Raw genomic sequence first — 27,856 nt, 5'->3', positions numbered from 1 at the left:
AAATGGACTGTCTTTTAGACAACAATTGATGTTTATATATGGCTTCTCTCCTCTTTACTACTTTAAATACTGCATGATACTCAAATGCTTCCAGACTTTCACAGGAGCAGTGGCATGCCTTAGAATAGCTTCAGAGCTCCCTAGATTCCAATAATGTCATTACATGCAAATCTAGAGCTTTTGCAAGCAGATAACCAGATGAACAATAAAAAGTCAGCAAAAAAATCCCATTATGAATTAGTTAACTGGTGTTCAATTGCATCCATTTCTACTCTGCTAGAGATAGTAACAAAATCGGCACGCCTGCAAATTCAGACGGGCTTAGAGAACAGATTAAGTATCCAGAAAAAGATGACAGCATTTCTCTCCAAACAATAGTTGTAACCATCTGTTTTGGTTTTATGAGGTTTAATACATAAGACATTCTAGTCTTATTTTGCTGCTGTATTTACTAAAATAGTATTTGGGCATCTATATTTTTCACCAAAATTAAAAAGAAATTCTTTTCTGGTTAAATACTTGTTATATTTGAAAAGGATAAGTGCTTCACTTGCAGGATATGCTGAAATCCATACCAGAAACTATCTTTAAAAATAAAACTATACCAGATGAACGACTCAAATACACACTGGAGAGGATTTTCGGCTGTCTTCAAGGCACTTTTTCCAAGTGTCTTACTACATTGATAAAACCACAACATGTGGTGGTGTTTGTTTATTTTTTTTAATACACAGTTTTGTGTAGGAAACGCCTTTCTAGAATACATAAACAACAGCAACACATGATAAAAGAGAAACAAGAGGGGAGCTGGGATTGACAGGGTACGTTATGTATTTATTATTAAGTAAATACCATAAAAACACTGAAAAGCTTTGAATGAAAAATAAAGACACTTCCCTATGTGATGGTTTTCAGATCATTTATTACCAATAAAGTAAAAGACAAATTGAAAATTAGAAGAGGGGAGGTGGGAAACGTCACAGACATCAGAACACTTGCACAGAGCTAATCAGAGCTTTGCAAATGTTGGAGCATAAATAATTTAAAAGGTATCTCTACCAATTAAAATATTTTCAAGAGGTACATGATTCAGTTTGTTTGCTTTATAAAAATCAGGTGCTTTATGCTAAAACTGTAGTGTAAGGGTTATTTAATTTCTAGTTTAACTAGGGACAATTAATGATTACAACTTAAAATAATCTTCTCTTAGATCTCCTGCAATTTAATTCATTGGAAGAGCATTGTCGGAGCAATCCGTGTTCTTCCAGCGTCCTGTGTCCAACAGTGGCCAGCACCAGATGTTTCAGGAGCAAGGTACATGAAACTGTGAAGCGAGCCATGATGCGATAGCTTTCCCGAAGAAGAGTTCTGTCCGTTTGAAATCCCACGCACCTAGGGGCTGCGTTGTGCCTTCTGTTACGCAACAAGTATATCTTGGGGCAACGTTTAGGGGGGAATCGCGACACGTATTTAAGACACATCTCCTAAATACTGTAGTCTGAAACCAACATGTTTATTGAGAAGACTGTGCTGCTCTTAACAACTCTGGAGCAATGCCTACCTGACTTTGGCATCCTCTGTCACCCTGGTTTTGGGATCTGGTTTGCTGAGGCAAATACCAAAGATTAAGGACATTCTGTTCTGAGCTAATAAATAAGTAAAAAACCAAACCAAAACAACAACAACAACAAACCCAAACCACACAGACTCAAGCTTTCCTTCCCGCTGCGTTTTTAGTCTCCCAAATCATTTCAGTTCACACCAGAGTACACTTCCACACCATTCATCACACTTGCACAAACACGCGTTAAGTACAGCTCAAGAACAGGCTCCCAAATTTCTAACTCACCACTGACAAAATTCACTGTGGGGCTATGCTCTAGCAAAGTCCTCTTTAAAAGCAGGTCTAGGGCTGACATTGCACCAGAAGGTGACCTGCACCTCAGAGGAGTTTTGGAATACATGGAAAAGCTGTGTCCAGCTAAGTCAAGTCTACCTAAGTCAAGTCTACCAAGTGTTTCTGAGCTGCGACACCACGCTAGCCACGCTCCCAAAAGCGGATGCTCTCCACAATACAACGCTCTCTGTCAATATAGAAAACCATCTGGGTAAAGAAAGAAACCTCTCCGTCTTATTTTCATCAAGGCGCATGATAAACTAATTCACGTAACGTCCCGGTGGCTGTTCATAGTTATTCCCTTTGGTCCCCAAACTCATCGTGCACTTGGGACTGGAGGGGTTATTCAGCAGCCTACAGACAGGCAGATGTTACCCCATCCCAGTGCCACCCTGAATACCAAAGCCCAGAGAGGACACGGACCTTTGCAATGAGAACCTCAACAAGGAAGCAGAGCGACAGCTGTGGATTTTGCTACGCAATAAAAATTTGCCTGTCCTTTGCTACCAACCACCTCTTCACAACCCCCACCACGCCAGCATCCCACACCTGATCCCAGCATCTCCTCCTCCACTCCAGGTCCCTGTACACACAGCACATTTTCTGGAGCTTTCCTAGTTACAATTCCCTTAGCGCACACAGTACGACGTCGGTAAAAACTAGGCACTGGTGTTTTTCCAGCACACACTATTAAGACCTGACCTTCCAACAATACAGGGATAATTTTTGGCCTGATACTCTTCATTACGAGTCCTACTACACGTACACAAATGCTAGCGTGTTACACAGACTACAGCGCTGTAGAAGTCATTCTAAGTACAGAAGATACATCACGCCATTCATCTAAAGAACTTGAATTACCTGATCCTTTCTCTGCTGCCTAGAGCTGCAAAAGCAGTTTATCTATCTCCTGCCTTACTCAGAATTCCTCTTCTTTCCAACTCACACCTTCAAACCAGACATAAAGGCCATAGAATAACATTTTTGTATCTGTTAAATGCAGAATTCCAGATTTTCCTCTGTTAGCCTTTTTCTAGCAATTTCCAGGAGATGGTTATTCCAGAGAAAACAGTCTCGCGATCTAAACGGAAATGAATGACAGCTCTGGCTATCTGTAACCAAACAACCTGATAAGTTCTCTGCAAGAGAGTGAACTGCCCTTATTTTTGCACATCACCACAAAGCATCAAATGGATATCCACCTGCCAGGCACTATTCCACATACTTTCTTACCTGTCAATTTTTTCCCTGGGAAAATACTTCCCCTTATTTTCAGCTGATTACTGCACTGCGGGGAAAGGGAGGGAACTCAGGACTTTAAAGGCGAAGAAACAAGTTCCTTACTAAGTTACATTCTCACAGAAAACCGCGTTCAGGCCATTCTGATGCTTAAAGCAGGAATTAAGAGCTGAGAAAGAGCTGGTGACAGGTAAGGTTCCCTTAGCCTGACCAGAAAGTTAGGGTCTGTACCCGCTTTAGCTAGTGGAGAGTTAGCACGGTGCGTTAGACGGGACTGGGATGGATCAGAGCAAGAGAGACGGCCATCAGTCAGCAACCATCCAGGACACAGTCGTTCCCAAGGTACTCCGAAGTTTCCAGCTCTATGCTGGAGAGGAACCGCCGCATGGTCTTACGACAGTTGTAATCCAGCGTGGTGGTGTACACAGTCTTGGCGTGCTTCGGGTAGACAATGGTGGTGCTGGTGAAACGCTGCGGCTTGTTGCGGGGCTCGAAGTGGACCTCCACTTTGTAGTTGCGCCACGTGCAGTTTGGGACGCAGATGACCGTCTGACTGCAAGAAGAAACACTTAAGCCCACCGGCATGTAGATGTCATCGATGAAGTGCTTCTCCGAGTCGTATTTAACCGAGGATGTGTACCTGAAATGCAAGAGAGACGTGCATGAGCTCTGCTCCGGAGTAGCAGGCTGCATTTTCTGGAAAACAGAGCCATCGGGTACCGGGTGGCTCCTCAGCCCCGCACCTGCCCCCTCACGCAAACACTGCCCGCTGGGGTCTCGCTCGCTCGCTCATTTAAGGACAAAGCCTTACGTTAGCAGCACGCCTGGCACTGGCACTGTTTTGTCCAGCTGCCAGCACTGCCAAACGTTTTCTCAATCCTCATGTTCATCGTTTTAAGCCTGAGCTCTATGAGCCTAAAGAACCTCCTTCAAACTCCAGTGCCTAAACCCAGAGGCCTAAATCCACATTTAGCTTTTGTACATAAGCATCATAATCCCTCGGAGTGCCAAGTCCATGGAAGCACACGTTATTTTCTCAGTTCTCCTCTGCCAAGAGTCACGCGGGAGTTCTCTGCTATCGCTCCTGGCACGGGGCACCCTCTGAAGGCAAACTTCTGAAGATTCAACTGGCAGGAAAATACTACGCAATTTCCACATCAAACTCTGCTGGGAGAAAAAAAAAAAAATCCTCTGTGCCTGGATTGCAAAAAGAAGTTTTCATCTCCTTCACACTGCGACAACCCTGTTAGCCGTTCCACGGCGCTGCCTGCAATTCCAGCCCCATGCCAGGGCATCAACTCTTTCTACCCTCCCCTGCGTTAGGCTTCTGTTTGATGGCATCAGCCTACCTCTGCTCGCACAGTAATCAACTGGGAGCCTTCAAAGGAATAATTCACAGGCTGTGAAGTGATGCAGCGCATTAAAAAAAAATAATTACGCACTCTCTGAATACTAATTTTTCTTTTAGCTCACACGACCAGCCACAGCTGATAAGATAGAAAGTGCTCATTATAAAACCATGAGGTTACGAGAGCAAAATTCCTTTTCCCTAACAGAACAGTCCTAGAAAGGTGGCTGCTTTGAAGATCTTCCCTCATGATTACCTTCTGGTTAATAAGTTGAAAAGCAACATTTTGGAGCAGTGCAATGAAGTAAAATCAGGAGAGTAAAATACAGGAAAGTCTTCCTGGAAAAAACCCATATGGGATTAAAAGAGGCTGAACACTCCTTCAGCCTGTACAAGTGTCCAGGTCCAGGAATGTACAGCTGCGTGGAACAATAGCTCTGCAAATAAATTAACTTGACTCACAGGCACTGATAAGGCCTAACGACTCCTTTACGTGCTAACTCCTTCAAAACTACGTGACTGTAACACAGTATTTACCTTATTTCCTTTGGTGGTAAAGGATCAAACTCAACTCCTTCGCCAAAGGATAAAGGACACAATCTCGGAGGACAGCTGGAGAGAACAGGGCTGGGAGAGAACACGGAATTCTGCAAAAAACGCAAAAATAATCCTGTTTATGTCACAATTCGGTATATTCTCAAGAGAATGCACTTCTTTAACCCTTGGTACAGAGCTGTCAAGGTTCACATTTACGTGCAAGAGGATCTGCTAGTTGAGACATGCCTACAGGTGCAACCCGCAGGTCCGACCAAGGATGTGGCACGGTATATTTTTTGAAGACAAAGTCCTAACTCCAGGAGCTTACTTCAGAAGAGCCACCCTGGGAAATGGGAGAGAAAAAGAGCCCCCTCGGTGCAGCACGAACTACAGTCCATCTGCTGTATGGGCTCACGTTCAATTTACAGCGAACATTAAGAGTGTATGAAAGAGCTCTCCTTGCTGGACTCGTCAGACACGTCCACGGGAGGAAATTATTGCAGGGCATCTCACCGTGAACGACCTCCTCGTTTCACAGCTATGCCATGGCTACTATTTGAAGGCATTAAATCCAACCTAATTCACACGCAATCCATTGGGAAGAATTAACTCATTCCCACCGAGCAGCGATTCACAGAGCATCCCTGTGCTCCTTCCTCTCCGGGACAGGCAGCACCTTGAGCCGACGCCGGCCCAGCAACACCCCGCAGCCAGAAGGAAGCCAACCAAAGCGGCCCCAAAGGGAAGCAACTCGCTTGTGTTTTTGAAGCCACCTCGGCACATGTGCTTCACTATCCAGGGGCGAGGGGGCTGTGCGCATCTCTCCTGTTCAACACGCAGTTCTCCGATGGCCTTTTCCAATTTCGCGGCAGCACCCCTTGTAGAAAAGGGATCTTTCCTCTAGATCTGCGGTGTCCGCAGTGTTTGTACCAACAGCTCAGCGTCAACATTCAACAATCCTTTTTTAAAAAAAGCCTAGCGTACCTCTACCTGATACTATTAACTGAAACCATAGTTCAATATACAAACAAGCCCCGGTTCCCCGGCGTCTCCCTCCCAGCCCGGGCACGTTAAGGGCCACGACAGCGTCAGTGGAAGGGAGGGAACCGGGGGTCACTTGTTTCCAACCTGTCCCCAGGCCGGCCGCCCCGGTGCCAGCCCCCACGGTAACCCCAGCCCCGCCGGGCTGGTTTTCCGCCCTCCCTTCCTCAAAGGATGCTGCGGGACCCGGAGCACGGCGGGCTGCCGGGGCGGAAAGCCCGGGGAGAAGCCGCCCGCCGCCAGCCCGGCCGTCCCCGGCTGATGCATCACGGCGGGTCCAAAGGGCCGCGCCGGGACGGGCAGCCCCCGGGGCGCGGGGCCCGGCACCTGCCGCAGCGGGACCGAGCCCGGGACCGGCGGCAGCGCGGCGGCGGGTTCCCGGGGCTCCAGCCCCCCCCGGGCGGAGGGTCCCGCCGGCTCCGCCGCGCTCCGGGACAGCGGCCGCTGCACAGAGGCGGGTGCCCGGCGCCGCAGGGCGGGTGGACGGGGGCGGCCGGTGCCGGTACTCACCGCGGCGGCGGGCGGGTCGGGCTCCGGCAGCCCGTTGGTCGCGGCGCGGTCGGGGCTGCCCGAGGAGAGGAGCCAGGGCGGGGGGGCGGGCCCGGGGCTGGGGGGCAGCCCGGAGTCGGGGCTGTCGAGCCCCGCGTCGCCCCGTTTCCTCATGTCCGGGAGGTCGGGCACCTCCCGCAGGCTGAGCCGCCCCACCATGGCGGAGCCGCCCGAGCCGCCCTCCCGTGCCCCAGCGCTCCGCTCCCTGCGCCGGCTGCGCCCGGGCGGCGGCGGGAGGGGCGGGGCCGCCAGCGGAGGGGCGGGGCCACGGCAGGGGCGGGGCCTGTCCCGCTCCTTCTTCCAGCGCCCCGTCCCGTATCGCCCAGCGCCGCCGTCATCCCGGTGCCCCAGCCTCCCGGTACCACCGTCATCCCGGCACTGCTGTCATCCCGGTGCCCCCAGCCATCCGGTACCATCATCCTCCCAGTGCCCCCAGCCTCCCGGTACCACCGTCACCCTGGTGCCCCCGTCCTCCCGGCACCGCCATCCTCCCAGTACCACCATCCTCCCGGCGCCGCCGTCATCCCGGTGCCCCCAGCCTCCCAGTACCACCGTCATCCCGGTGCCCCCACCCTCCCGGTGCCCCCATCTTCCCAGTGCCCCCAGCCTCCTGGTACCCCCAGCCTCCCAGCACTGCCGTCATCCCGGTGCCATCATCCTCCCAGTGCCCCCATCCTCCTGGTACCACCATCCTCTCGGTGCACCCATCCTCCCAGCACCGCTGTCATCCTGGTGCCCCCAGCCTCCCAGTACCACCATCACCCCAGTGCCCCCATCCTCCCGGCACCGCCATCCTCCCAGTACCACCATCCTCCCAGCACCGCTGTCATCCCAGTGCACCCATCCTCCCAGTACCGCCATCCTCCCAGTGCATCCATCTCTGTATCCCCGGACTGCATCCCTGCCTGGGCGCTGCGCCCTCACTCCAGTCCCCAGCCACATGACAGCAGCCAAACCAGCTCCCACCAGGCTGCCCTAAATGCGGCCCTAGACCAACCTATGGACTGTGCACCCTCCTAACGCACTGCACATTCCCATGCCAGGGATGGGAAGGGTTTGGGGTGGTTTTTGCCTAGGCCAGGCCTGACCCCGCTGTCTGCCCAGGTGCTGCTGGCGGGCGAGGGTTGGTTTAGGGCTGGGACAGGCCACAGAGGGTCACGCCGGCCCAGGTATGGGGCAGCTGGGACCAGAGCACGGTGCTCGCTCTGCCACTGGGGCAGGACTGGGGACATAATTCCCCCGGGAGACTGGGCAAGGGATGGGGGGACACTGCTCCCTTTGCGTTCCAGCCACCCTCTGCCATCGCTCAACCTCAGCAGTGGCTGCCCCGGCTTCCCTGGAGGGCAGCTCACAGTGGGCACCTCCCCACGGAAACAGGGGCCTCATTTAGGCTGCAAAGCAGCAGCTCATATGCACAGGCTTCACTCACCCCCGGGAGTTTGACGACACCCTTGAAAATTCAGTTTCCCCCCCCCAGGCTGCTCTGTCTCACACAGACACAGACACAGACACAGACACACACACACACACACACACACACGAGGACTGGGACCCGGGCAGCAGCGCTGCCACCCTGAATTGCATTTTTCAGGCAATGCTGCCGAAGCTGAAACAAGAAACAGAGGGAAAAGGTCTTTCTAGCACTAGAGGAGACCGAGGGAACGTTTTTTGGAAAATCCTAATGCAATAATTGCACCGTGTCATCAGATTCGGTGGGGGAATACTCTTGTGGAGGGAAAGCAACTGTCTGCAGCCGGCCAAAGTCAACACTCCCCTGTGCAGTAACAAGCAGTCTGGCCTGACGGGCCCAGCACAAGTGAACCCAAACCCCTGAAAAGAATTCCTTCCCTGCCCCAAAATTAAAAGCAGAGCAGAGCTTTCAGCCGTAGGCGTCTGTGGTTTGCAGCTATGCAGTGCTGGGAACTCCGGAGACTTCCTCAAGGAATTTACATTCCTTTGAAGAAATACTATGAGGCTGTTTGTCTTTGCTGAAAAATGCAGATGGAAAGAAAAAGAACATTAAAAATTTTGATTGAAATCTTTGGAGTCTGAGCAAATGTGCTGGACAGGTGTTTTGTTCCTTTTGATTTAAATGCATCCCAAAAAAGAGAGATTGCTGGTCTCTGCGAGCAATGGGAAAGCTGATCACTCCGCTCCAAAATCTCCCATAAAAGCCCTTTATGAAATTAGACGCCTCAGAAGGTGCTGGAGCAGTTTCCAGATGAACGCGATCATTATTTCAGAGCTGCCGTACAGTTCCCGGGCTAAAAAAACCACGCTGCCAATAACCGAGTTAGTGCAATTTGGGGGGGTGCGGAGGGGGGGAAACCTGTGGCACCTTCCAGCAGCTGCCTCCGAGGGCTGCGGGTGTCCCCACGGCCGCTCCCATGGGACCCGAGTGCGAGGGATCTCGGTGCCTGGGGAGCCGTGCGAGGCTGCAGCCGGCCGTGCCTGGGATGAGCAGAGCCACACGGGCTTCTGGAAATCTTGCTGCGCTTCATTTACTGGCAAGAAACCTCCCGTGCTGGCCTGGCTTGACACAAATGGCAATTTTTTGTGCCTTTCCGGGCTCTCGTTTCTGGGCTTGGCAGGTGAAACGGAGATGGCTGAGCAGCCGAGGGGACTCCGCAGCCCACCCTGCCTCGCCCGGGGCTCAGACCCCACAGCGCCAACATCCAGAGCTGCAAATTCATGTGCTAGGATGAAAAGGAAGCATTTAACCAGAATTTTAACTACTTAATAACTAAAATACTATTGATAGCCACTGTATACAGGGGCCCTGCTTTTAAGGCACGTGTACTCTGCCCTCTGAGAAAGCCCATCTCTTTTTAAGCCTCTCAAACCACATTGATCCGTGCAATCCCCGATGGCATTGGAAATCTTTGCCTCTGCCCGTACCATCACGGCCTGTTTGTCCACATTATTTACTTTTTAACTGCCCGTGCACAGCCAGGACAGAGCAGATACGAGTATCTTATCAAGATCCTCCTTCCATAAAGGACTTTCCACCGGGCCGGGCACCCTTGGCTTAATCATCAACTGAACAATAGGCACATTGACACGATGCGGGGGGCCATCGTTGACGTGGGCAGGGGGAAGCAAACCAGAAGGATCCCGTGTTATTTGATAACGATGGAAAATTATTTCCAAATGATGGGAAACGCCAGGCTGCTCCCCATGGCGCAGACCACAAACCTGCCGGGCATGGGAGTCGCATTCACAGCGACGCTTCCGAGCAGCGGGATCGATGGGAGCCCTGGGAGCGGTTCGGCTGCAGGGATGACCGCTGACAGCACATCACTGAAGTTGCTGTTTTGAGCGGCTTTTACAGCCCTGCCGCCGCCCTCGTGAACCGCCGAACTGTGAGCCGAGGCTTTCCCGGGGCTTTGGGAAGCTCCACGTGCTGCAAGCAGCAAAGACTGATTTCCTCTCCCCGCGGGATCCAGACCCCAACGGTAGCCCTCTGGGCTCCCCGCGTCCTGCCAGGAATGGGGGCTGAGCCAGGAGAACCGCGGTACTCCGGTCCTGGTGACCCTGCATCCCAGGCGAGGCGAGGGCCCAGGGAGCACCCCCTGCCCCGTTCCCAGCAGGGACCCCCCCGGCACCCCCAGACGTCCCCTCAAGACGAAGCTGCCAAAGTAGTCGAGCCCACGTGCTCCCACCTGGACCCCAGCTCAGGACTGGTGGAGCTGCCCTGGCTGAGAGAAGGGAACAAGCACAGGCTCTAACCTAGAAATTTTGGGTGACGGCAGCACTAGCTGCTGTAACCGGCCCCGGCGGAGCAGGCGCACAGAGGAACGCCTTCTGCCAAAGCCTTTTCTGCCACAGCCCAAAGACAAATGTTTCAGCTCATTTTCCTAAGCGCAGCAGAGCCGTGGCCTGATGCTGCCGAACAGCATCCACGTCTGCCGCCCGCCCAGCTGCGGCCAAGAAAAGGCTTGCGGAGACTTGGACATCGTCACTCGGATGCTCGAACTCGCGGCTGTAAATCTGGTGAAAGAAATAAACACCCGCGTCGCCTGGCGCGGGCTGCTCCTGCCCAAGGGCGGAGGGGGCAGGACCGGCAGAGCGGTAGGAGAAAAGCAAATGAGTCATTAATTCTCCAAGCGAGAGAGAAATCCTCCGACGTCATGCATCGTGTGGAAAAAAGGCGCTACCTCTTAATTAATTTCAAAGGAAAAATGAGGATCTCTCAGAAATCTCTCCAGCAGTTAAAGTCATCAGAAATGATCTGATTATTTAGGGGCACAAGGTCAGCTCTGCTGAACCGCCCGCAGGGTGCGGGGAGCTGCTGCGAAGGCAGATGCTGCTGGCGGAGTTGCTTGCTGGAGCGGCAGAAGGTGGAAAAGCCAGAAAAGAGAGAAGCTGTAGGAGAGAGCAACGGGGACGGACAGCATGGAGCCCCGGGTACGGCACGTTTTGGGTGAGGTCCCCCCCGGCCCCAGGGGTTTGCTGCGTGGCAGCTGTACAGAAAACACTCAGCAGATGAACATCAGTAACCATTTAATTCGTTTTAGTGTCACACTCCGACATACAGCCAGAATTACACCTCGGCCAAAACCCACAAAGCACGGCATTTTATACAGAAGAAAAAAACCATCATCCTTTACTCCCCGGAGATGTAAACCCCAAACAGCTAATGTATGTGTACAGACGTGCCAAATCTGATAAATACCCAAGAGCCAGGGGGACAAAACCCTTATACCAAACATATAGGTTCGGTTTCCTCTCTAGAAGTGGAACTCCAAACACCCAGACCTGTAGCATTCTTCAAAGGCTGAAACTAAAAATTATTTTTTCCTTTTATTTCCTCTTATCTCCAGAATGAAATGCGGAGAACGAAACAGGGGGAAGAGACACACGACGGTAACTTGAACATCTTCAGCTATTCATAATTTAGTTAGAGAGTCATCCACAGACAGAACAAAGAAAAATTAATCTAAAATAAATTATTCACCCTCCCAGGAATAACGAATCTCTGCAAATCCATGTTCCCTCCTCCCGGTTATTGCAGCTGATAACATGTGAACCGTCCCGCACATGCACCTTGAGATGATCTGTCCTCGGGGAACAGCTGCTCGTAGTCCCCATGTGCTTTCAAGCACCGTTCCTTCTTTTGTCACCTGATGTGAAATCAGGAGAGGAAATAAAAGAAGCAGCAGCGGACTTGGGAAGATTTGTACAACTGGAGTGACAAGACACTGCCATCCCTCCCCGCAGGTGCCGGTACTGTTGCTCTGCGACGGACATCACCCCTACGGCAGCCGAGCACCCGCACGCCGCGGCCAGTGCCCAAGCCTGAGGATCCCTGAAAATACACCCTAAGGGCTTGGTGTGAGCGTACCTGTTGGTGCACACCTTGCTGCAGCGGCAGGTCGGTCTGAGCAGCGTTAGAAAACCTGACCAGTGAGGATTTAATCTCCGCGGATTTATTTCTGTGATCAACTCCCGCCTGTTCAAGCGCAGGCTCGCCTGCCGGCTGTGCAAAGGGAGGACAGGATTTTACCAAATTTGCCCTCCCACAGCCACGGGGCTGAGGAGGGGGCAGGGGAGCAGCCTGCGCGCACGAGGGGATGGTGCTGAAGCACAAAACAGGCAGATGCAGCGTAAGCCCAGGTTCTGCCTCGCACGGGGAATTCCTCATTTCACCTCCTCCCTCCCCAGCCCCAAGGAAGCTCTGGGTTTGGGTGGACGGAGCTCCCAACAGCGAGTGCTACAATCCCTGCTGAGCACAGCCCCTAAGAAATACAGCCCTAAGGCCCAACCCTGACCTGGTGGGAGCACAACCCTCCCAAGAAGGCATCTGACAGCACGATTGCTCCTCACCTACAAAACCGGTACAGCACTTCTTTCTCCTGCACATGCAAGTGAAGCTTGAGTTAAAATAAACCAGGCACAACCGGTCGATCTGCCCCTGAACCCATATGGGATTCAATCGTTCATGGTTGAGCATATGCCTTCAAAGTCCCCCAAAAAGGGTGCAGAGGAGTTTGGGAAGAACTCCAGCATTGCTAATGACGAGGCGATGTCTCCCTGCCCTGAGACTCCTCAGGGAAGCTCACACAACGGGCAGGACACAGACATCTATCAACCCCAGCCCTGCTCCGTGCTGGCTTTGTGGCTGAGTTATCCAAAATATTTCACCTCTGGTTCTCCTCCTCTCTGCACTGGTGCAAGCTGAAGCTCAGAGGAGGAGGAGAAGAGGAAGGCCGTCAAAGTCTGAGGCTGGTTTAAGCATCCCATCCTGGGAAGAGGCCCAGGCTCCCCATTAAAGCCAACATTTCCAGCATCTCTCCTTGCAGGGCAGCGAAAGTGCCAAAGGGGCACACCCCTGCTCAGGACACGCGGGCTGGCACGAGAACGAGGGGCTGGTGCCATTTGACGCTTGCTCCATGAACGGCCCTTTGTGGACAGAGGGCGAGATGTGGTACGGGAACTCCCATCGGGGACAGCGGGCGAGTCCAGCACACGCGAGAGAAGTAACAAGCAGCTGGAGATGGGCTCCGCAGATGTCTAGTTTGGCCTTTAAGCTGTAACAGTGACTGAGGCTGCCGGCTTGCTGGCAGGAGGTTTGCCGAGGTGCAGAAGGCATTAATACAGCCCTTTCCTCCTGTTCTGAAAAGGATCTGCCTTGTTGTTTTACTGGTTGTTTATGCACGGCTGGCCTGGAGCAGGGGAGAAATCTGCTTCGGGGCTCTCTCCTGGGCATCTCATTGATTCAGTGGAGCTGCAGATGCCTGGATTCCAGCTGTTAAAGGGTTGGGGTTTTTTTGATAGTGGTGATGGTTTGGGGTTGGTCCCCCTGCCCAGCAATAAATAATGAAACAGAGGAGTGAGCAGTAACACCGAACTCTCAGGCAAAATCCTCAGTGCTGCAGCAGGAGCCCAGCCAGGCTGAAGGCTGGGACACCAAGTATATCACAGCCAGATATTCTCTGAATCCGCTTAAACTGTTTTTGTAGCTGCTGACTTCCAGGTACCTCTATTTTCTCCACCATGTGGACCCAGCAATGTCCTGGGTTTGACTCCTGCTAAGCTGCCTAAGGGCAAACACCTTGGTCAGATTCTCCCTTGGTCTGAATGGAGGTGCGGCACCACGGTATACGATGGTTAAGAGATCACAGGGCATGGGAGTGATGGGACACGGATTTTTCAACAGCAGACTGTAAATCATAAATCTGACAAGTTTTGCTCCCAGTCACTGCAGCTAGTCCTGAGCAACAGAGTCTCCCTCTGCTCACTTAGAGTCTTTTTTTGATGAGTTTCTCCAGTTTCCGTATCCGAGAGGACTCCTGCTCGGGCGTAGGAGCGCTCAGTGAGAGGGAGCCGGTGTTCTCCACTCCGGAGGGGGGAGCCGGGAGGCGCTGGCGGAAGAGGTCCAGCATGCTGCTTTGCTCACTCCTCTTCAGGCCCTGCGGGAGCAAAGAACAGCGCAGCAAGACAGTTAGACTTCATTGATCTGGGAGCGGGTGTGTATGAGAACAGCTGCAGGAGAGCCCATTTCAAACCTCAACCTTTTGTTCACCCAGCAAGAGCTGTACGCAGACCTCTGGATGAGCCCGAGGCAACTGAGCTCAGCCCCAGGAGCAGCTATGAGCATGCCAAGTGAACTGGAAAGCTGTTCTTCAGTAGCAGCTCTACACCCTTTCAGAGTACAGAGGATACACTTGCCTTCAAGTGCTTTTCCCACTCCCAAACCTCTCTATATTTCTACTGAAAAAAGTCACCAACTATCTCAAACGCAGCGCTAGCGGACGAGCAGAAATTCTGTGGGACTGGTTCTAACCTTCATGTCTAGTATCTTCTGGAAAGTGTCTGTGCTGCAGTCAGCAAGGAGCTTGATGTAATTGTCAACAAACACAACCGGGGGCTCGTGCGGAGCCATGACCACCTGCAAAGACAAGAATAAAGAGATGAGAAATTCTGCGAGTTAAAGCCAGTGCTCAGTCAACTCAGGCACACGAGTGACAGCAGGACTTGCGTCTCCTAAAATAAAATGCTTAAGGAACAAGAAAGAGGCTGTAGGTACTGGTAGTAACCGAGAGGTAAAGATGAGTGAAGAGCAGTAAAAGAGCAGGGAGGAACACGGGGTCTCTTCCCACACGGTCACCGGTGCTCAGACCCAGGGGCTGCAGATTCTGTTTCCAGATTTATCTTGCTGCATGGGGAAGATCGGCTGGGGAGTCGCATGGGGGAAAAAGGCAGCGCTGGTGGTGGGGGACACTTAGAAAGTCCCCAGCAGATCAGGCAGCCTGAACGCAGTCCAGACCCTCACTTCGGCTGTGCATCCCTCTCGCTCCCTCCTGCCCGGACCAGAGCAGAGACAGCGTGTTGCGGGGGCGTCTGACAACGCTCTGCAGTCACTCCCTCCGTCCCCAGGACAGTGTGGGTCAGAGCAATCTGCTTTGCAGTCCTCCTGCTTCTGACATGTAACCTGATGGGTAGGGGTGCCACACGAAGCTGCTCTGTCCTTTGGGTGCAGCTCCTCCTGTACGCTTCTCCGCAGAGGCTGGGACGCAGCGTGCGAACTCTGCGCTGACGTCTGCCCCGGAGCTCGCACCTTCTTAGTGTCAGCAATGGGCAAGTCAGGAAAAAAAATTACAATAGCCTCGAAGCTGGAAAGGTGATTACTCATTGTTATATTTTCCTTACATAGGCAGTGAGCTCCACAGAGAATGCATCTTTTGGTAATGCTGGGCAGCAAACCCATCTTTCTGGGGAAGAGTGTGTGTGTGTGTGTGTGTGTGTGTGAACGCGTGCCTGCACGCAGGGCAGAAACAGCACAGGACCAGGCTCCTCCCTGTCTCTGAAAACATTTCCATATGTTTCCATTGACCCAGCTCACCCCACACTGTATTCTGTCACCGAGACATTTCTTTCTTTCCCTGCACTTCAGACCAATGAAACATCATAGCCATGTATACACTTATAAATCCTTAATTTACAGCCCTCGTAAAAATCTTCTGCCAAGATGAAAAGCTGGAACTTCAGACAGTGTAGCCAGAGGAGAAAGGAAACAGCTCTGTGGGATGTGCGCACCCTGACGCCCTCCTCCCCACTTGTATCTGCACTTTGTAGGGCTTAATCAAATGAATTCGTTTGTGCCACCTACAGGCTCTGAACTAGCTGCGCTGGTATAAGCCTGGGCACGCTACGGTATGGTGGTGGTGGTGTACGCGACAGGGGCATCGCTCCCGAACCATCTCAGTACTAGGTAGGAGAGCCCTGAAAACACCGAGGAGGAGTGTCTTGGCCTGTGCTTGCAATGGGGTGAAATAGTTCTTAGGGAAAAGACGCTTTAATGTACAATTTGGAAACAGCAGAGAGTCTGAGCGCTGATAAAAAGAGACAACCCACAAGGCAAACAGAACAGCCAGAGGTGACCAGTCAGCTCTGGGCTCCCGCAAGAAAACCTTCCTACAGCAACGCTGGTGGTACAGCAGGAGTAGACACTTCCAAGAGCTTTTTTTTTTCCTCTCCCAAACCCAAGAGATGGGTGCTGACACCAGCCCCAAGCGCTGTGTGCGGGTCACCTAGGCTCAGAGGAATCTACTCAGTCCCTGCATTAACAAACCTGCCCCCGCCACATTCCGCCCCATCACCCGCTGATTACACCGGCCTTATTTTGTAAAACAGCTCCACGGAGCACTGAATGCCGTAAGCCTATCGCTGTTTAATTACTAGTTGCACTGACACCGAGCCCTCACTCGGGGCCAGCAGAAGTGCTTTATGCAGCAGCAGGGCAAGCACGGGGTATCTGAAAAAGCAGTCACGCTGCTGCTGCGCAGCCTGTGGACCAGCAGCACTCCGCAGCCTGCACCCCCTGCCCGAGGCACTTCCTACATCGCTTTCATCTCAATCCCGACAAAGCCAACGCGACGTTAAGGGTAGACCACTCCATTACTCCTCTGATTCGCATATAAGCTCCAAGGCAAGACCTGTTTCTGTATGCAACATCACCAATCCTCCCTGCTCCTGTTAGTACTATGGGGGTTATTTTTCTTCAGGTCATTTCTAAGAAAATTTAGACTTGCTTTAACGTATCTACCAACATCTCAGTCACCTTACTCCAAGAGCTTGGAATTGCAGAACTAATTTCTGAATTCAGAATGCAAACTCAGCCGTGACATTACCTTGGGCACAGGAGCAAAGCCGCACTGAGCAGCAGGCAAGCACGGAGAGCTCGGGCTCCGCATCCCTCCCTTGCCTCGGCTGTGGTTTACGGGAGGCTCGGGCTGGCAGCTGCCTGTCCTGCCTGACCCCCGGTCCCACTGATGGACTCACGGGAACATCTTCACAGCATTGCTGGTGAGCAGGAGGGTACGACTGCACAGCTCCCATGGCTTCTCCAGGGATCAAACCTATCTTCTCACTCCAGCAACAGGGGGGAAGGGGAGATTGCTTTGCTTGTTACTTTTTATGAAGACAACACACTGCTTTTGGGTCATTTTCCAGGCACCAGGTCTGGAAAATGAAAAAGGACTCTGGTGAATACAGTAACCCAGACATGTTTGCACTGGCTGTTACACTAGACAGTAAACAGGTGACTCAAGCACGGCTTGGCTCCCCTGCGTGATGGAGTCTGCACGAAGGCCCGGAGTAACCTGAACTGGAGGGTTTGCCCTGTGGCAGACACTTAGGGATGCTAGCTCTGATTTTCACAAGCTCCTGAGGGAATGTGGTGCCCCAGCTCTCCCAGTAAGGAGAACTCGAGCCCTCGGTCACCTTGAAAAATGAGGATGAAAACTCAAATGCGATGTTAAAAGAGCGCGGGGGCAAAACCAAGACGACTAAGCCAGTTCTGTAGAACAGCTGGCAGCGCACCCGGACAAGCTCGCATATGTTCACGTGCAATTGCAGATTGCAGCGTTCAAAGGAAGGGCCCCCTGGAATTCACTCGCTCCGATTCCCAGTCCAGCAGTCTGGCTGGCAGGTTATCAAAAGTCTTGAGTTACCTTCAGGATCATTTCAGCCCGAGTCATGCCTTTCACCACTATCTTCGTGTAGCTGGCAGGAGCTTTCCTCACCACTTGGGACCCGATGGAGGGCAGATCCAGGAGAACCATCTTCAAAGAGTGAGTGTCCAGCAGCAGCTGCAATAGTTAATCACACCCTGTTATTCAGGTCCCTTTTACCAAGCTCCATCAGCTGCTATAATCCAACATCCTTAAAGGTTTAACACTTTCCACATTGGAAAAAGTCCTGGTAATTGGGCTGCAGGAACAGGAGGGGCTGACCCACGTAATGACACTATCGCCCGTGGCTACCTATCGGCACCGTTCGTTGATTTTAAAAGAGCACTGCTCTGCTGATTTGGAATGACTGATGGCAGCTCAACATCTGGCACATCAGGCATGGATTTCCAGTCCTCTTCCCCTCAACAGTGTGAAGTCAAACAATCTCAATTACCTGTAGCTGTATCATTATTTAGATACTGAGGTCAAATGAATTAACACTCCTGCACCCAGCCACCCATTGTGTCAGGTTTTCTGCATTTACTCAACCACTTGATTTTATTTTTTTCTTTAAGAAGAAAATTGCAACACAATACAGCTACACTGAGAACTGCTCAATATCCTGTGCTCACTGGTACACTGAAACTCACAGCCTGTACGGTTTTTATTACACCAGTGGCTAGATAAGCAGCAAGCAGCAGCCACAAAATTTAGCCCAGACAGACAAGCGCTGTCTGATGACAAAATGCTACGGGCTGGGGTTTATTAGAGCAAAATTACTCCAAATACCGCACTCTTCTGATTGCGCGAGGTATGTTTGAAGAGACGAGACATGACCGGTGAAGGACAGAAATGTGAAATCAAACTAGATGAAGAGGAGCACAATTTATTTACACAGCAGCGAGGGTGAAATCCTGCTGGGCTGTCGGCACGCTCAGCGCATTTCCTGCAAAAGGGCTCCCAGGAGCAAGTGGAAGCTCGTTCTTCTGGACACACGACGTTACGGGCGCTGCAGAACCCCCCAGCAGTCACCACGAACAATACGAACATTTACGGTACGGCTTTCGGCACACGTGGGCATTCAGTTCAAATACAAAGGACTGAGCCGAGGAGGAAGGGCAGTGGGTCACGCCAGCTCAAATCTGGACCCTGTTATCTGCGGCAGCGTGTCATTGCCGTGTGCTGCCTGTTTCATGGTTTGCGCGAGATGAACTGATGCCATCGATCTCGTCCTGGGAAGCCAGGAAACCACAGCACAAACGAGCAGCTCTGCGCACCCCAGAGCTGCCGGAGCCTGATGTTGCCTCAGGCTGTCACAGCTGGAGTCCTGTGTGTCTACGAGGGATCCCATGGACGGAAGATTTTTCCACGGTTGGGGAATTCACATCTTTCCCACGTAAACTCTCCCAGGTCTAACAGGAGTTTTGCACACTCTGCAGCCTTTCCCACAGACGAGCACTCGCAGGCTCTGTCCCCTCACACTATTTCCCCCCGTTACCCGCTCCAGGTCCCTGGCATCGCTAACTGCCTGCCAAAGCTTGCTGAGACGGAGAACTGCTGTTAAGTCAGAGACACAAACACAGAAAGAGAAACCCCTTAAGTCTCGTTCCCCGCACCGAACACGTCCCTAAATACCGCCCTAGTGACCAGATTTCAAACACGATTATTAGCAAAGAGGAGGAAAAGCTGTGTTTGGGACCAGGAAGGGAAGGGAAGTGTAATTCCACAGCAACATTTGCACCAGGGGAGAGAAAGCAGCGCGGAAAGATGCCGGTGGGTGACCAGAGGGGTGTTCAAAAGATGCAAAGGCTATTGAGGACCTACGTGCTGCAGAGACAGAGGAGACCAGCTTCTGAAGACCTCTGTACATCTAACCCCAGGAAGGTATGCCCCACTTATAATGAGATATATTCACTGTGAATCAGGCTAATAAAAACCTCCCCATCTGCTTTAAAGAACCAAATTGGGTCTGTTATTCCAATACAGTAATACTAAAATCTTTTAACATTAGACACAAGCCCACTGCTGGCAACTGGCTAATCACTTCAGACGCGTATTTAAAAAAGACTTCATTTAATCATTCTCAGGTTATTGCTCATCGCGCACGACAAGCAGGAACTGCACCTCACTCATTTGCTTTTCATTAAGAAAGAGAAAGGTTTTGATGCAAAGCTCCTGTTTCATTTTGCAGACACACACTGCTCAGAACCCATCCTTGATGCCGAAAACCCAAGCAGCTTTTAAGGCACCGATTTGAAGTTCACAGTAGTTCCATTAGGGACGATTCTGCCTTTTTTTTAAAAAAAACTTTTTTTTTTTTTAATCAGCCTGCAGGGGAGCAGCTGTATGCGCAGGGGACAGCTGAAAGCCTGCCTCATCCAAACCTCATCTTTGCAGAGCAGCGGGGTCCCAGCCCACAGGCAGGGGTGGGAGACGGAGGGTCACAGCCCTGCAGCTGCACCCACGGTCTCAAGGTAATAAATACCCTGCGCTGCCCACCCGCGTGCAACTCGGGGACAGCGGCTCCTGTCCAGGGGCAACGTCTCAACAGAAATACGTCAATTAATTCAAGTGGCAATAATTCAATGTCCTTCCTTCCCTGAGATCGTGTCTCACCACCTTGCAGTATCTACAGCTCTCAAAGTGCAACAGGGAGGCAGGTTCCTAGGAGAAAGCTGGAGAGTCCTGAGCCCCAGATCTTGGGTTGTCACTTCCCTGGGTCTCAGTTACCGAGTCGCGGAGGTGGAGACGGCTCCTCCCCGCCGTGCAACAGTGTTTTGACCTGTGCTTGCAATGCCTGAGGAAGCAAGACGGTGCAAGGCATTTACACAAGAAACCGTCCTGTCTTCAGGCACGGCAGCATCTCTCACCTAGCAAGATGACAAATACCCACCAAACTCGGGGCTTCTGTTCAGCAATTTTTGGGACAGAACAGAGAAAACACCGCACTACGCCTCCACAACCCCATCCTTCCCGCACGGCTCTGAGGAGGGGAAGACAACAGCCATCCATAACTAGCAGGCAAACCCGAGGAGGTAAAAATCTATTTGCACTCGCTGGAACTCAGCCAGGACGCAAAACTGCCATCAGGCTGCGGAGCTGCCTTGGGCTCCCACAGCTTCACTTCCTCGGAGAGGAAGTGTGCCCCTGGGAGCAGGGCACACAATCCCTGGGAGGATCCAGCACCGCTGTCACTGGGCCCGCGCGCGCAGAATGCGTAGGAACCAACCTGCTCTGGGCATACACACTGTCACGGGAGACCAAGCACTCTGTGTGTGCGTTATATATTCAACACTTTTTAAAAAAAAAAAAGCCTTGGTGTTTAAACTATGTGAGGTGAGAAACTGCCTGGACACCTGGAGCTTAGGGCTGGGGTTTTGGGATTTGGGGTTTTTTGTTTTGGGGTTTGGGGTTTTCTCTTGTGTGTGTGTGCGGGGGGTGGTGGTGGTGTTTGGTTTTCTTTTTTGTTTTTTGGGGGGGGGGGTTGGTTTTTTTTTTTTTTTTAATTTTCCTGTGGTCTCACTTCACCTCCAAACAATGCTTCCTACATCAATTCATTTTAAGGAGCAGACACACGTATGAGTAAAGGATTAAAGCTATTCCTGCACAGGCCCTCTTCACTGCCCACCCTCCACCCTGGCACTTCTTGAAGGGGAGGAAAGGGGAAGCACATCTCATCCAGCAACTTCGGGTTGACCATGCCCCAGCTCTTCTGAGCAGAGAAGCAAGAGGCTTGAGTTTAACCCCGGGAGAAGGCACAGCAGCAGCAGCAGGAGATTTGAGAAAGATGGGACAGAAAAACAACAGTCTTTCTGAGAAGGACTCGGGAGCTTCTTGCAATAGTTTATGCCACGACCAACTTTCTTTTTCTTTGTGTGAGCACACTGAAGACTGAATCTCACCATGACACCTGAAGAGGTTTGTGGTTCCTGTGCTACCGTTAACTTCGGCAAAGCGAGAGCTCCCCTGCTTGGGAAGGAGCCTGGGACCCCTCTCCCAGGACAGGTTCAACTGCGGCAGGATCACTATGAACCTGCTTCCACCCTGCCCTGTACCAGAGCGTTGCCCTGTTACCTCAGCTGTACCAGAGTTCAGGACACATAACTCAGCTCTCTGCCCCTTTTTAACAAAAACCACCTCGACTTCTTGAATGCGAAAGCGATGCAATATTACAGCCAATGCAACTACTTTTTCTTACCTGTTCTGCGCCCACCATGCTAATAGGTTTGCACTTGAAGAGATGGTTAATGAACTTGGGAATGAAGGAGCTGCAGAGAAGAGACAGCAAATGACACAATTATATGTCAGTATTTGGAGTCATACAGTCTTCTATGGTAACAAAGCATGCAAAACCAAACCAGGATGGCTTTCCAAAAAGACACTGTAAGTGCCTGGTTCTCAAGCTCACCCCAGCCACATTAAGTATACTAAATAACGAACCAACCCTAGGTACAATTCTTTTGCTTTAATCCGTACTGATGTCCAAGTTAACTGAGAAGTTGCACACATACTCTATGTAAATAAATTGCTATAAACTATATATGAAGTATTACAGTACAAGGTCAAGAACAAGCAAACAAGCTATTGTACATAAAAAAACCCAGCAACACGTCAGGATTAGTACAGCTATTCACAGAGTGGAAGTATCTTGATTGTATCCAGAACCTACATTTTACTGCATACTAGTAATTCCATAACATGTATATTACACGCTGAACTTGAGGTCCAGCCAAGGCTGGAGGTCTGCTGGGCCCTGGACATTCACACAGGAAGGCATTCTTCCAGAAAGCTTCTAGCCAACACAATCAAGACAAGAAAAAGTTTTGTGAACAGGAAAACACCGTTACCCTATTTTACTAACGTGGACTTCAGACTCAGAGAAATGACTACGGTACATATACTCAACTGGGGAGAATTTGGCGGGGATGGAAGCCCCCTTAGGCAACGTACTCCAGAGCATCAGCTTTGGTGTTAGCTTTTTGCTTCTTGGTTTTAGGCTTTGTAGTAGTTTCATTCTCCAGTGGAGAAGCAGATGCTCCCTTCTAACAGAGGCGCTGGCTGAGCACCTGCAGGACAAGCTCCTGCCCCTCCTACCCCGTCGAGCTGCAGCACCAGGAAAACTTGGGAGCTGAACGCGAGGAGAGGGGCCAGCGTAAGCAACACAAACTCCGTCTGTCAAGACCACACCAGTCATACGCTTGTCTTCCTTTTGCTGCCTTGGTTTTTAATGTACTCTGCTTCTTTCACGCGACCTTCTTTGGCTGAATGCCTCTGAGGCTCACGTTTCCAGGACCTTGTCTGTGACCTGGTGGCAGGTCTTAGATTTTAATGGCTCTGTCCTAAGTTCACATAAGTCAGTCTGGTTTCTGTCCTTTTGAATGAGGCACCATTTATGGTGGTGATCTAAATTCAGCGTGGTTTCCCCCTTGCATCTGTCAAGCTATTTGTTTCCTTCCCACAAAGCAAGGAGCATGGACAGCATCTTGTTTGTCCTGCCACCTGTTTTCCAAGCCAGGACATTTATTTTTCACCCTTTCTCATGGAAGAATTACAAAAGCGTAACTCAGGCACAGAGCATGCCAAGCTGCTGAGCAAATTGAAAGAAATGGTTCAAGGAAGAGCCCGTCCAAGCGAAGGTTCCTTCCCTTCCCTCAGACACCGCTGCGACCTCTCTCAGTGAATCATCTTTTCCTGGAGAGGCGTCAAGGAGAACAATTTCAAACTACTATTGAGAACCAGCTACTGGGCTGCCCCAAACAGCTTTGAATTTGGCCACCAGAGAAACAACCTTGGCAACAAAATATAAATAAGAGGAGGAAAACAAGCCCTGTCTCCTCCTGCATGAAAGCCTTACAGCAGAGATGTAACTTATCAGTTTTAGAAGTCTGTTTTTCAGGTGTATAACTAATTCCCTGCGGGCAATTAGAGAGTGCCAAGCACAGCTGGAGCTTAGGTGATCCTATAAAACGATCAATAGGTAGCAGCTCTGGATGCAGCAGCTTGTTACAAAGCAGCAGAGCGCAAGAAATTAACTGTACCTTTGATCTTGCACGTAGGTCCAAGTCTCCCTCTCTCTGTAAGGTCAGGCGCGGAGCTAATGCTCACGTTGCGTATGAGAAACAGGGTGAGCCTTTCTTTCTGCAGGGTGGCAGACTGGCAGCCAATGGACCCCCTCCCCTCTTTTTTTTAATCTTCTTTTCTATATAACCACATGGTCTCCCATAGACAGCATTCCGTCTGGCATGAAACAATTCCCAGGCCCCTTAGGACGGCCACCCACAATCAGTGCAGAAGGGTAAAAGCGACCTTCCATCCCCACATGCCTGTTATTTCATGCTGCCTTATTGGAAACAGCTTCTCAACTCCAGCAGGACAGACAAGACAAACCATGAGGTCCAAGGGCTGCTCTGGTATTTTTTTTTTCTTCTTTTTTTTTTTTTTTTTTGGACTAGCAGAGACCATCAAGAGCAGTTGCACTTCACTGAAAAATTCACTTGAGTCTCTTGCCTAGGCTGGACTCAATGCTTGGCTCTCTTAGCATACAGCAGGCAATCCTGATGCGAATAATACGTGCGTATTCAATGGTAATGCTCCGCACGCGGGTTTGTACTCTAAATGCCTTTACTCCCTGCGCATCCACAGAGCTAGATTGGATGCCAGAATTCATTTACAGTTTCGGCTATAAAACTGAATCCAGCAAACCCTCCATAGAAGCAGACAAGTCCCCAGTGTAATAATAAAGCAGCGCAAGACAGATTAGGAACCTAAAGCACAGAAACCACAGCATCTGAGAGGCTCCCATCCAAGGGGAGGGGCTCTGCCAGAGCCTGTGTTTTCCTAATCCCCTGCACTGATAACGCATGGAACACAACGCCTTGCTAAGCTAAGGCAGACAGAGATGCAACCACAGTCTGTCCGACGGGAGATGAGCTACCACAGGACATCGTTCAAAGCATCCTGGTGTCACTGAGTCACGGCAGCTGAGACGGGTTTTGCTTTAAGCCACGCTCTGAGGAGGTGACCAGTCCTCGCAGGCTCACCCAGGCTCAGCTCAGCCCCCTGCTTTGAAACCTCCAGGAGCTTCCTCATCACGATCTTCCTCCACCTAACTCCTCTGACTAAAAGCACGATGCAAAGGCCAGAGCAACTGGGAGGACGCCTGCTGCAGCTACCCACCACGCTTGGCTCTTCATGATGGACGAGGCGCTTTTCTGGCGAGGGGGAGAGCTGTTTGTTTTTCCTGTCTCTCGGTTCTAATCTCTTCCTCATTGAGGTCAGGTCACAGACTTCCCAAACACATCCCGGCGTAGCAGCCACAGCTTCACCGGTGCGGTTTTTGATTTCAAAGGATGAGGACCGAGAGACACAGTGAGAAGAGAGCCCCTCACCCTGCCTGCAAGTGCCTCCTGAAAGCTGGCTGCTTCTCACTATTTCAAGGGAGTGAGGGTTGCATATTGGTCAAAACAAAGCAAAAATGACAAATTAGGTTAGAGGATTGATGCAATTTCTGATGGCCATTTTTCTTCTTCCAGACTTGGCTCATATCCCTTGGTTTTAAATTCAGGGACTTTAGATGCCTTCTCCCCTGTGGTCCTGTAACTCAACACGAGCGCTTTATACAATCCATTAGAGCCGAGAAGTGGCTGGCAGTTCAAACACACACAGGCATTAACGTACGGAGTCGCACAATGCCTGTGAAAAGGATTTTCAGCATTGTGGAGCACACAAAAGGCCAGGTATTTATATTGGGCAGGCCAGCGTACTCCATAAGAATTCCGAGCTTCAAGAATTGTGTGCATTAAAACGTCATAAGCGTTTTAAGTACGTCAGTCCACCCTTACCACTGGGCTAGTCCTCCTTAAAATCAAGTTCTACAGAAGGACTCAAAACATGATCCGGCAAAAACGATCTTCAGGAACCAAATTTTCCACGACGCAGTGAATTCAGGACTGTGTCAAGTTTAATGTGCTGTAGATCAGAGCTGTGGTTGTATTAAAAAAGTTTTGATGTGGAGTGGTAGTTTTGATGGTTTCTGTGCTCTTCCATGGAACAAGCTGTGATGAAGGCACTCAGCTTAGATGTGAACTTTTCTCAAATGTGAGAGCTGGGTGTTTTATCTGGAGTTTACTTGGCATGTGCTTAGCAACAAAGTTAAAAGGGAGGCAACTAAGCTGAGGTATTAAGAGAATGCTGTGAACAGCTGAGTAAACGGGGGGTTTTATTTATCACCATGTTAGCGATATAAAATTCAAGCATAACCACATATAAGGCTTAAGTGCAATAAATTTTCACTGAGACAGCATTTCAAACAGTGATTATGGGCAACGTCATAATATGATTTACCAGTAACTACTCCTTAATGCAAACTAATGAGCACCCTGAGACAGAAAGGGGGAACGAAACTCTCAGGCCAGCCTCCCCGCTGTGAAAGCTTACGGTTCTCAGGAGAGCCTGCTGCATCCTTCCCTGCTGAAGCAGGAGCTGAAGCTCCGGTCACAAACCCACACAATAACTGCCAGGCCATACAGTTTATTTCAGGATGATTAGCTTATTACAGATGAATGAAACGTTAAGGTATTTTAGAGTGACACATGATAGGCATAGTACTGCTCCCAAGTCTACCAGCAGTCACATGCGACACCAAAAGCAGCAGCTACAACTGGCAGAGTCCTCCTGAGGGTTTTTCTTGGGGCATTGACATGCAAAGCTCAGCTGGGCACAGGCAAGCAGGGAGGAGTTCAAAGTACCTCCTCAAAGGACTGAATTTTTGTTTCAGACACAGAGCTTCAATGTTTGGATGTCCAAGAAATGCTGGAGAGCTGCACACTCAACCCTGAATCCAGAGGCAAGGGGAATTTCTGTCTCACCTTCCAGCTCTTTCATGCTGCCCAACATTAAGTGACTTGCCAGGAAGACACTTGTAATATCCCCCAAAATCTGAATGTGTATTTCCCCTCCCTTACTGAACCACTTTTGCACAGAGAAGTAGCTTTTAGGCTGTGAAGATAGAATATACTCATCACACATGCCCTCCTTACAGCGCTATCGCTATTATAAAAGTTATTTTCAGGCAACTGACGCACCGAATTTCTCAGTACCTGGAAGCACTGCAGCCTTTTATCACCGGAAGGGAAGTAGGATCCCATAGCAAGACTCGTGTCTACATTGAGATGTTCAAAGCCTTTTTTAGGGGTCCAACCCCAAACCTTCTGTACTTGGCAAACAGTGGGCAGCGATCATCGCAGGATTTTATGGGATGGTTTAGGCATCATGAACAGGAACTCATCAATACAAACATCTGAGAAAAATCTGCCTCAGCAGGAAACTCGAGACACGAAATTGAAGTATCTTTTAACCTTGTCAGCAGCTGCTGGTGTTTGCTGCCCTACCCCATCTCCCTCCGTGCTCTCCCCGGCCGGAGAGGGTCTTCACCCAGACACCGAGCGCTGCTGACGCTGCACACTAAAGGCAAATAGACTGTCACGTACAAACAGACCCGTGAGAACCAGAGAACCCAAGAAACCCTGCCACGTTGGTAACTTACTTTGCAAATTTTATACAGAACTGAGTAAAATACTTTCTCGTGGAGGCCAGGTTGTCGCGGATGATGGGGACGTTCTGTTTAATGTGAAGAATCACTGAGGTGACATAAGGACTCTGGTCACCAACGTGTTCCACGTTCTGCCACTGCATCTGCACAAAGGGGAAAAAACAACCAAAAAGACTGTTTAACTCATTAGGATTCAAGCAATCGGTAAGGAAAACTGTACAAACTTCCTGCCAAAAGATCTCTAAGGAATCATCAAGAGGCTGCCACTGCAATTCACCACCAAGGTCAAGTTCTTCGTCACTATACTGATTAAGCAAAACGCTTCCACAACAAGATACAAAGAAAACCCAGAATGACCCTTTTTGCACCAGAGCAGAGAGAGATTGTGACCAGTAACCTACACAAATGGGGACCACTAGGATTAAAAAGGCTTTTGCAGTACGCCAGGCTGCCTTAATATTTAACAGTTTCCAGTTTGCTGGGATGAAGTGCCCATATAAATCCTGATTACAGGCGTTTGAGAAAATATCTGCAAGCTTGCAAAGTCTGGATTCCTGTATGGCAGCCAAAACTTTAATACTGGTGAGACTGATGACAGATAGATGGAAGAGGTAGAAAGTGTCTTAAAGTCCAAAGCACTCTACACCAGCGCAGCTCACACTGAAAACACTTCTGGTATACAAGCTGGGATGCCAACTTCGGCTCATCCCAAACACGTGTAAAAAAATACAAAACAAGAG

The 27,856-nt window shown here is 50.5% G+C and overlaps 3 protein-coding genes across 6 annotated transcripts in view; 1 reads left to right on the top strand and 2 right to left on the bottom strand.

The window, feature by feature from the left end:
• Positions 1-905: 905 nt before the first annotated feature.
• RFLNB (refilin B) lies at positions 906-6,852 on the bottom strand. Its single transcript, XM_054847825.1, has 3 exons — positions 6,573-6,852; positions 5,022-5,131; positions 906-3,776 (listed from the first exon to the last, which is right to left on the bottom strand). Exons 1-3 carry the CDS (start codon positions 6,768-6,770, stop codon positions 3,446-3,448), a joined length of 639 nt encoding a protein of 212 aa, XP_054703800.1. The 5' UTR covers positions 6,771-6,852; the 3' UTR covers positions 906-3,445.
• LOC129215285 (uncharacterized) lies at positions 6,769-7,631 on the top strand. The gene is made up of 2 exons (XM_054848094.1): positions 6,769-6,796; positions 6,916-7,631. Exons 1-2 carry the CDS (start codon positions 6,769-6,771, stop codon positions 7,629-7,631), a joined length of 744 nt encoding a protein of 247 aa, XP_054704069.1.
• A 3,466-nt stretch (positions 7,632-11,097) lies between these two features.
• The window catches only part of VPS53 (VPS53 subunit of GARP complex), a 68,845-nt gene continuing 52,086 nt past the window's right edge, over positions 11,098-27,856 (bottom strand). For all 4 annotated transcript variants that reach the window (XM_054848073.1, XM_054848074.1, XM_054848075.1 and 1 more), the window contains 5 exons: positions 27,111-27,259; positions 21,765-21,834; positions 17,567-17,704; positions 14,398-14,502; positions 11,098-14,023 (listed from right to left, as the gene is read on the bottom strand). In XM_054848073.1, coding sequence (XP_054704048.1) covers positions 13,853-14,023; positions 14,398-14,502; positions 17,567-17,704; positions 21,765-21,834; positions 27,111-27,259 — 633 coding nt within the window. In that variant the 3' untranslated portion in view covers positions 11,098-13,852. The remainder of the gene's footprint in view (positions 14,024-14,397; positions 14,503-17,566; positions 17,705-21,764; positions 21,835-27,110; positions 27,260-27,856) is intronic.

The sequence above is a fragment of the Grus americana genome, chromosome 19 (genome assembly GCF_028858705.1).
Source record: "Grus americana isolate bGruAme1 chromosome 19, bGruAme1.mat, whole genome shotgun sequence".
NCBI lineage: Eukaryota > Metazoa > Chordata > Aves > Gruiformes > Gruidae > Grus > Grus americana.
Note: the sequence above shows the minus strand (reverse complement) of the source record. Positions and strands in the feature narration are given on the sequence as shown.

Bases quoted from the DNA above. Each gene is read 5' to 3' on its own strand.
- LOC129215285 (XM_054848094.1), top strand. From the start codon at position 6,769: ATGGCGGAGCCGCCCGAGCCGCCCTCCC. The intron at 6,797-6,915 runs GTGCCCCAGCGC...TCCTTCTTCCAG, and splicing joins GCCGCCCGAGCCGCCCTCCC to CGCCCCGTCCCGTATCGCCC.
- RFLNB (XM_054847825.1), bottom strand. From the start codon at position 6,770: ATGGTGGGGCGGCTCAGCCTGCGGGAGGTGCCCGACCTCCCGGACATG. The intron at 5,132-6,572 runs GTGAGTACCGGC...CGTTTTTTGCAG, and splicing joins CCGACCCGCCCGCCGCCGCG to AATTCCGTGTTCTCTCCCAG. The intron at 3,777-5,021 runs GTAAATACTGTG...CTTGCATTTCAG, and splicing joins TTACCACCAAAGGAAATAAG to GTACACATCCTCGGTTAAAT.